At 36.0% G+C, this 9,991-nt stretch overlaps 1 protein-coding gene and 1 pseudogene across 1 annotated transcript; one reads left to right on the top strand and one right to left on the bottom strand.

Annotated features, from left to right (window-relative positions):
• Positions 1-1,687: 1,687 nt before the first annotated feature.
• LOC127085949 (glyoxylase I 4-like) lies at positions 1,688-3,223 on the top strand (annotated as a pseudogene).
• Positions 3,224-3,447: 224 nt separating this feature from the next.
• LOC127085941 (uncharacterized protein At5g49945) lies at positions 3,448-6,417 on the bottom strand. The gene is made up of 3 exons (XM_051026526.1): positions 5,349-6,417; positions 3,978-4,181; positions 3,448-3,891 (listed from the first exon to the last, which is right to left on the bottom strand). Exons 1-3 carry the CDS (start codon positions 6,312-6,314, stop codon positions 3,661-3,663), a joined length of 1,401 nt encoding a protein of 466 aa, XP_050882483.1. The 5' UTR covers positions 6,315-6,417; the 3' UTR covers positions 3,448-3,660.
• Between the last annotated feature and the right edge of the window lie 3,574 nt (positions 6,418-9,991).

Raw genomic sequence — 9,991 nt, 5'->3', positions numbered from 1 at the left:
TTTTTTTCAATTTATATTATTAAATATAATTGTATAATATTTTATATTATATTTTAATATGATGCACTAATTTTGAATCGAAATCTACTTTTTACAAAATTTTGTATAAATAGAGATGTGATGTGAACTATTTTTTCATACCTCTTCTCAATTTCTTCTAAATTGTTTTGTTCATTTGTTCTAAGATGAGTATTTATGAGCATATTTTTTATTCGAGAACCAAGTCCTCGATGAAGATCTGTTTTTAGCGTAACTGGAATTTCGAGCAACTTGAGACTAACTTGAACCTTTGATTATTCAGAGAGATTAAAAATGATGAAAGAGTTAGAAGAATATATAGACTTGTTTCGAACATATCTATTGCAGATGACAATGATGACATCCAGCGTCGTTGGTTGCCAAATAAGAATGACAATCATGTTAGGGATATGATGTATGGAACATGTAAAATTGTTTTGATTATTGTATGGTATTAGATATTTTGTAGTCTTAAGTATTTTCATTTGTTGTTTGTGTTGTTGTTTTAGAGGTGTTGGTGTTCGTTTTGTTGTAACAAAAAATTGTTATATATTAAATGTGATGTTTACAAAAAATTTAACAACATAAATAAATCTTATCAAGAACTTGTTCCAACATTGGGACAATGTTTTCGTGTGTGACATGTAAGATGACATATTTCACATTCTTTCTATTTTTTAAGATATATCCATTTCAGTTCCAATACGTGTGTTGGTGGGTGATCTTTTTTGTTCCGTCTTATATGTCGGTCAATATTTCTTGCTGGATACCATTAGGAAGTTATTGGTGTAGACACCAAATACGTTTGTGATCTTGTAAATGTCTGATAGATGCAAGAATGCATCTTGACAAATACTAGAACATGGCGTAATGACACAGGAGCAACGCAAACAGAAAGCTTGAAATTTTTCGTAGATGCACCAAACTTTATGTAGTTCGACTAGGTAGTATCTCATTTGTCGCCCGTCATTGTGGTCTATTGTCTCTTGTACACTGAAGTTATAATTTTGACACACAAATCTTGTGACCAGATGTGTGTTAGATACATATATTCCTCCTTCATAATTTTCAAGCAGTTTTCACTAAACAATTGTCCTGACTCTAACATTGAACTCCACTTTAAACCTCTAATGGAGAACAATGATCCTAACCTATAATGAGTTTCTCAGTGTAAAATGGCTTTCTTGGACAAATATAGGAAAACATAAAGGATCTTTCAACAACATTAATTCTTATGTAAGTTGTTTTTTCACTTTGATTGTTTTTAAAATTTTCTAACTAAACATTATAATCAATAACTTATTCATGCTTTCTTTTTAGGACCCAAGCAGATTTCGTACTCACGTACATGAATATATCCCACACGATGAATTAATTTGACCTTATTTAGAGCGTGTTGGTTTTGGTCATGCTATCAGATTCGCGTCCTACTCCTTTGATGATAAATCTATCATTGCTCTATAAGTAAGATAGAGTCCCGAAACACACATTTTTCATATTCCAACCGGTGAATGTACCATTACACTCGAAAACATGTACATGTTATTGAGTCTACCCATTCAAGGTAAGACAGTAAATGGAAAAACCAAAATTGAATAATCAATATTATATTCGATTATACGACTTTATTTTCATGTTATACAACTTATCCCAGGTTTTTGGTGAAAGAAGCACGTAGGGCATGATACAACCACAAAAGAGTGAAAGTAGTTGGTTGATAAAACTAATAATGATCATGTTCATGTGTGTATATGAAGTTTGAACATATCACTCTGGTGCTGCTTCTACAGCTGCATGATTACACACTAATATTTTTCCAATGCCTCTTCCTCTGGTTTCAATGAACCACGTCTCTTTTGTTTGTAGGAGTGTGCAAGAATCTGTGAAATTCTATGAAAATGTCCTCGGATTTGTCCTTATTAAGAGGCCATCTTCCTTCAAATTTGAAGGAGCTTGGTAACTTTTCAACTAGTCTTTTATACGCCATGTTTGAATAAACAAGTTAATTTTATCATTTCGGTTAATAATAATATGGATATATTGAATAGGTTATTCAATTATGGCATTGGCATTCACCTACTAGAGTCACATAAAGTTACAGTGAAAAGAGGAGAGATGAATCCGAAAGAAAATCATATTTAGTTTCAGTGCTCAGACATGAAGATTATAATGAAGAAGCTTGATGCAATGAAGATTGAATATGTGAGAGCAGCTGTGGAAGATGGTGGAATTGAAGTAGATCAACTCTTGTTTCATGATCCAGATAGTGGAATTGAAGTAGATCAACTCTTGTTTCATGATCCAGATAGTTATATGATTGAAATATGCAATTGCCAAAATCTACCTGTGCTTCCTATTTCCACTTGTCCTCTAAACCAGCACACTCATAGAAAAAATCAAGCACAACCCTTTTATAGTATGTTTTCTTCTCACCTCTTCCAATTCTTTCATTTATTTATTAAAGGCAAAAAATTAACTATGTATATACATGGATCTTCTGTTTGCTTTTTCCCTTGGTAGTTGATTTTGTGTGCGGATGGAATTCAGGGTTTTATTTTCTTGTGTTTGCCTTTGTTCTGGGTGTTGGTAATTTTGTGCCTTTTTCCCGTATTATTTGTATTGTTTTAGTCGATCCTGACACGACCTGTGAACTTTTTTTTAATTTAAACAATTGATATTATGAACTAAAGAAATTGTTCACACATGTTGTATTGTGATTAGTGAAAGTGATTGTTCTCTATTTGGATGGTTTTGGTTTTGTAGGAGAAGGAAAGAACTGTTCTGCAGAAGATGCTTTGTTAATGATGGAGAAATTGACGATAGATTTGCTAAGGATTTCAATATGAGGATTTTCTTGGGATTCACATAATTTCCAACATCATTTGTACGAAAGCATTTTTATCTAAATAAAACAGTATATCATTTTCTGCAAGATCAAAGCATGTTTTCTAAAACATGACATGACAACAACATCAATGCTTGTTGAGCATGTCTATTTTGTGCATGACAGCAGCCATTTTGGAACCACAATTGTTTTAAAATATGGTATTTTGGCGTATGACAGCTGCTGTATTGTAACTGGGATAGTCCAAACTGAATTGGATTTGCTATTTTCATCTTTGTAATCAAAAAAGAAAAGAATTGGTTCAAATTAACTTTTTTTTCAGTTTATTTTGTTTAACTTTTTAAAATTCTTCTTTCCCTAACAAGATTCAGATTCTTAAAATCTATTTATTTTACCATTTATGCAATCAACATCAGCAATTATGTTGATACTTTAACTTAACTTTACAAAAATGCCCCACTTAACAGAGCTTATTAAGGAAAATAGCAAGTGCCTTTTTTAATTAAAAGTTCATTAGGCATTTGTGACTCCATGCACTTTCAGCATGTTGACAAAGAAAAAGGGAAACAAAACAAACACTCAACTAGAAATTAAGGATAAGTAAATTAAAGTTATCAGGAGCTTATGAATGTTTCTAAATTCAAATCCACCAAAATGTGGTCACATCTATCTAGCTAACTTGAGAGCAAATGAAAACTAACAAAGTACATTGCCATGATTCTACAAAAGGCAAGGACCCAACTACAACGAACGCTGGGTGGGGATGGCCTTCACTTCTACTCACGAATCATCGAGAATTAGGCACCACGGGACATTTTCATCCTTGGCATTGACTTTTTCATTTGGCGAGCACGTTCTTTTGCTTCTTTCTTTCGAATGGCCTCTGCACCGAGCTTTGCCTCAGCCTCCTCCAACATCTTTTTCCTCTCCGCCTTTCTTCTTTGCATGGCCTCTTGTTGGATGTTTCGAAGTTCTTTCTGTACCTCTTGAGCAACCTTTTGCCGTGCAGTCTCTGTCTTAGACCGAGCCTGGTAGTAAAGGACCAATCAAAATATGTTCAAAAATTACTTAAGCCAAGCGTACATTGGTAATACGATAGATCAATATAACCCACCTGAGAACTCAATTTATATCTTCCAATCAAGTCGATATAATATGGAACAAGAGCCACCAGTCGAGTCATATCAGCCATATTTTTAGCAGCTGGAAGAACAAACTTGAACAGCAGCAATTTCTTGTGGATGCCAGGGTGATTGTCGGAGAAATGAACTGAAATTAGTCCTTTTCCAAATTTCTCAAAAGCCTTGTCACCAAAAACCTGCAGTACATAAAAAATAGTTGATTTTGAGTCCAAGAACAAACTTTAATTCCGATAAAATAAGAACTATGCCAATCATCCAAGACACTTTCCATAAGAAACTTGAAACTTCAAGTAACCTTGAATATGAGCGAGTATGCTAAATGAAGCCAACAGTAATGAAATACTTATTAATAAATTGAAACATTTGTGCACATGTCTAGTTCACAGATCTAACATAAAGAGAATATGTAACAAACAAACACTACCAGAGGAATAAAAAACTAGAACAATTAAGTAGGATACCGAAGTTATATAAAAGAAACAACCACAAAAGGGGGTGGGGGGTCAAGAGGAGCTTATATATTTGTCTTGTGACATCAGCACTATTGTCATTGTTTGGGAAAGTCAAGAAGGATAGTGTATGATCTATCCACAATAAGCTCCCACCCCGTGATAGCATATAGAAACAGTTCATCTGGAACTTAACCTTACGCCTCTTCAATTTCCATCTACCCCAAATTCTATTTTAACAACAAAAATATATGTTTGAGAGTCAAGAAGGATAGTGTGTGGAATATCTGCAATCAGCTCCCTCCTCGTGATAGCATATAGAAACAGTTCCTCTGGAATTTACCCTTACCCCTCCTCAATTTCCATCCACCCCAAATTCTATTTTTACAACAAAAAGTGAAGTTGGGAGCACAAATAGCTTCTCAGTGTGCATATTCAAATTATAATTCAAGTGCTTATGACAAGATCTGACCCATTTTTGCTTATAATTAGGAAGCTCATATATAACATTATAGTTATTAAATAAGTACTTAACTAAAATGCCATAATACATCTCTTTAAATCGTTGGATGCATAACTATCATTGTTATTGATACTAAGTATGACAAAGTAGTGTCTTAACAATTTCATCCGAACAACTAACACAAGGGACCAAAATAGATAAATACTAGGTTGAAACTTTTGCAACAAAAAAAACTACTAGGTTGGAAAAACTCAGAGCTTCTTCTTGACCTCTATAAGATATCAACATTCAACAGTCAGCAAACAGATAGATCCATCAATTTTATCCTCTTTTTCACTCCCTCACTCTCTTTTGGCATGAATCATAGCATAATTAAAACATGAAAATGGAAACAATGAATATAAAAGCAAAGATTAGAATGGAAACTGAACCTGGTCAATGAGAGCATCAGTGATCAAATCAGAAGCAACTTCCCTGGACTCAGAAATAACTGCAAGATCATCAGTAACCCACTTCCTTGAAGTAGGAGGAGTCATAATAGTAGCAAACCTCTGCAAATCCCTAAAATCCTTATGCATAGCTTTAGCAGCCTTCTTCCTAGCCATAGCAAAAACCACATGATCCATAGAATCATCATTCATATAAACCTCAAAAGTAATCTCATCCTTAGCAGGAACCACCAAATTATAAATCCTCGCAATGAGATCGTGTCTACTCTTCAACTCCAACGTAGCCAACAACCCTTGACAATACCTTCTACCACTAGCATAAAACTTGAAAGTTGTCTGCCCTTCTTTCAACAACAAAGGAGTATCATCACCGCCATCACCGATCCCTAAAAGACTGAAATTTTTCTCGAATATCGAATCTTTAGCAGCGAACTGTGAAGCCCATGAAAGTGCTATGTTTTCGTTTTCCTTTTTACCGGTGAAGTAATTGATCGCGAACGTAATCAGAAAACTTCCGCATATGATTTCAACAGTGAAGGAACGTGGAGGAGGCTTAACGTGATCGTTGGAGGAAGTGGTGTTGTTGTTACTATCGGTAGATTTGGGATCGGCGATTGGAACATGTAGGTCAGGGTGTTGTTCAGTGGGAAGACCTTCGAATTCATCGTCGTCCCAGAAATCGAAGGTTGTGGCTGAGGGAGGTGTGGATTTGGGAAGATCGGAGGGTGGAGAAGGAGTGGGGTTAGGGTTAGGGTTAGGATTGGGATCGGTGGAAAGAGATTGAGAGGGAGGTGATCGGAGTGAAGCTGGATCGATAGATGATTCTTCGAATTCGACTTCATCGTCTTCAGCTTCGAAGCCTTCGAAATGAGAATCGGAGTGAACGAAGGTGGAGATGCATAGAGAGACGAGGAAGAGGAAGAAGAAGAAGAGTTTTGGATTTGCCATGGAAATTTCCAATTGAGATTGGAAAGGTTTGTGGTGTGGTGTGAGCTCTTTTAACTCTATGAAAGAGAGAAGATAGTACGAAACACCAAAGTTAACAAATTTACCCTAAAATAACAAATCCAATTTAAATTTAAATCTACTATCACACTTCAAAATTAATTTATGAATTTTAATTCAATAGCACTTTTAATTAAAACAAATGTGTGAAGGAACGCAAACCTAATTCAAAAAATAAATAACGGTTTTGAATTTTTTTATTTATAATATGAGTTCTGTAATTTTATTCTTTAGATAGATATCGAACACGATGTTCTAGTAAGATTGCGATAAGATACAACAGAAACAATATATTAATTAGTAATAGATGAAGGAGCAGAAAAGGAAGAAAGAACACAATCAAATTGTTTATCCAGTTCGGTGAAATTACACCTACATCTAGGGGATTGAGTCCACAATCCAAGAAAGGAAATTCACTATTAGTAACTTAGTACATTTAGACTTATAAGCAACAATAAACATTATGTTGTTCAATTCCCCTTCCTAACTACCCAATGACTTTCTATTTAGAGTTTTTCCTAAATATGAGAATCTACTCACTTTCTTCTCTGTCACAATCTCAGTGGCAGGGGCAAACAACCATTAAACCCTAATGATCAACTTCAACCTTCACAAGATAAAAAATGTTGGAGGTTACAACTCAACTAGACATGCCTTTTATGTCAAGTTACTAAAACATATAGGTGTACATAAACAATATTGATTACAACTAAACTAGACAAACTTTTTATGTCAAATTACTGAAACATAGAGGTGTACATAAATATTTAACACTAATCCTATTAGGGCATTAGTGTGAATACACATCACAAAATCTAGACACTTTAAGATCTTCAATGGGAGTGATTACTTTCCAATGTAGGTTTGAGATCCTTATAACAGTGTAACTTTTTCCTCTCGGATAATATCTTTGAATTTGTCCAAAATTAATGCAGAATATATTGGATATTTGATTTGATCCTTGAGTATCTCCAACAATATACGATTTGTTTTTAATTCAAATTCAAATTCAAATTTTCATTTAAATTCGAATTAAACTTCATCCAGCATTCAAACAAATCATTTAATCATACTGTTAAATCAATAACAATAAAATATTTAACAAATCTTCTGTAAAAAAACACTCTCAAATGCAAAATTTGGGCGCCTGTTGCACAAGGCCCAGATGACGTACAAACATGTCGGAGCATCGCGCCTAACATGTGACGTTTCTAAAGCTTCATACAGCTTTAGCAAGCTAGACCAATCTTGAACACTTGGAAAAATTTTCAAGTTGTTATTTTGCTAAAATGCAGTCAATCCAAAGGGTCAAACTCATATGAGCAACAATTTCCCCCTTTGACAAATTGTGGCAAAACAACTCTTAAAGATACAAAAGCACTTCTTCAATCATAACAAGTGACATTCAGTAGATGTACTGGATCTTTTGAGCATTTTAGTAGCAACATCTTCATGTATTAGAGTTAAGCACCAACAACAACAAAAGTCAATAACATCTTCATCTAGATATTTTCACATAGTTCATCCAGTTTTCTCCAAACCAAACAGACAGTCATGCAATCCTTCACAGACTTAGTCATGCATGAACCTAGTATATCATAGTTAGTAGCATACAATCATACTAACTAACATGTATCAACATGCAATCGTTCACATACTTAATCATGCACACAAAAATCAGTTAGTAGTTGATATCACTGAATATTATTAACATAGATAGATTTGTTTTTGCATATACATGGATCATGATCAGATGTCTTGCTCGATGCTACAACATGGAGCACAACATTAACACTTTCCCAAATGGGGTTAGTACTAAACAACAACATGTTGCCTAAGCAACACCACTACTCCCATTTTTTGCCATAATTTGGCCAAGGGTAAGGTATTCAACCAAGTTAGTATGCATAAAGAATAGCATACACAAGGCCAATCATGCAAGGGTTGTGTTAGCACTTACACACCCAAAAATATGAGAGAACAACTAAAATAACATCAAAAAGATGCACAAACATTAGATTTATCTTAAAATTACAAAGATAAACTAGGCTATAAAGCCATTACAAATCCAAAAACAAACATGCTAAAAGCAAAGACTAAACCTAAGATTTTTATTAGGGTGTCTGACAAGATTTAAAAATCCTGCTTCTACGTATCTTCAAGTGCGATGTGGATCTCAACGCTACATAGTTCTAAGTAGAAAAAAATTGTTTGTTAGTTGCTTTTAAAGAGTGATGCTTAGGTTGCATTTAAGCGGTTAAACCTTTACTTGATGCTCTCTCTTAAAGGCACAAGTCTTTGTTTGTTTCACTTTGAAATGGCTAAAACACACTCATTTTTGAAAAAGGGTTTTGAATTCGCACGCGGACGAAAAAAGAAGTTTGATGAGTTAAAGTTGATTTTACGTGGAGACGAGTATCTGGACAGGGAGCTCTACGACAGTATTCAAATATCCGGAAAGGAATGAGTCTAAACCCAAAAAGTTATCAAAGTTGTGATACGAATCAAGATTTTTTTACCTTATTGTGTTTTATTAGGAAGACAAATATTTGAATAGGGAGCTTTACATTAGCATTGACCCATGCCAGAGAAGTTGGGAAGTGGTTGACTCATTGATGGGCGACCGGGAAGGTTGAAGGGAGACATGGGTATGAACGATGCATCGAGGAAAGGTTGGAAAGGTTGTTGGGGTGTTTGGTAGAGATAGGGTTGTTGGATGTTTTGGTTTTGTGAGGTTTGGGCTTCTTGGCTACGGTAGGAGGATGGGCGGTTGGTGTTGAATGATCGTTGGGTATTATGGCTTAGGCGACTTTAGTAGGGTGATGGGGTGGGTGCGAAGCGATGTTGAGTCTTAGGTTGATGGTCAATTTGTTGGTGGTGGTATGGGGTGTCGCATCCTGCGAAAAAACAACCGGCGGGACTCAAATAAAAACACAACACAGAGCCGCCACTGCGCGTTATTTATCCCAAGATAGGGAAAGGAAACGCTCAGAGAAACCTGGAAAGGAAATGGTCTCGCGACCAAAGAGAAAGGGTAAGGGAGTCGGTTACGCAAGGGGAAGGTATTAGCACCCCTCACGTCCGTCGTACTCGACGGGATCCACGTTCTAAGAAAAGAAAAGGTTGCTAAACATCACACACACACAGGGGAACGCAGGTGGGGTTAAGAGAAGGGAGCTCGATAGGGTATCGCACCCTATGCCTACATATCTTGTCTGGAACAAGAATCAGAGCCACTGTAGTTCGGCTTACGCACGCCAAACAACACAAAACGCACAAACAGATAAGGGTGGCGAACATGGAGCCCGACAACCACTGGATGGAATTACGTCGGCATCCGAACCAAAACACACTCAAAAGGGCAAACGTGGAGCCCGACAGCCAATCACTGGGCTTACGTCGGCATCCGAACCAAACACACAATCAGATAACAAACAAACACACACAAAAGAAAAAAAGTTGCCCGGAGTGGTCTCGCACGACCACCTGCCTACATACCTCGTCTGGAACGAGGATCAGGGCGATGTAGTTCCCCTGAAAGGGACTGAATTACTAGCCAGAAACCAGGGGAAGACACACTACTAGGGAGCTGGACTCGAGCCTAGTGTTGTCATGCATCG

This window comes from Lathyrus oleraceus, chromosome 1 (genome assembly GCF_024323335.1).
Source record: "Lathyrus oleraceus cultivar Zhongwan6 chromosome 1, CAAS_Psat_ZW6_1.0, whole genome shotgun sequence".
Classification (NCBI taxonomy): Eukaryota; Viridiplantae; Streptophyta; class Magnoliopsida; order Fabales; family Fabaceae; genus Lathyrus; species Lathyrus oleraceus.
This window is presented reverse-complemented; position numbering and strand designations above follow the sequence as displayed.

Coding starts and splice junctions, on each gene's coding strand:
- LOC127085941 (XM_051026526.1), bottom strand. CDS start 6,314: ATGGCAAATCCAAAACTCTTCTTCTTCTTCCTCTTCCTCGTCTCTCTA. Junction 4,182..5,348: donor CTGATGCTCTCATTGACCAG/GTTCAGTTTCCA, acceptor TATGTACTGCAG/GTTTTTGGTGACAAGGCTTT. Junction 3,892..3,977: donor GATATAAATTGAGTTCTCAG/GTGGGTTATATT, acceptor CTTTACTACCAG/GCTCGGTCTAAGACAGAGAC.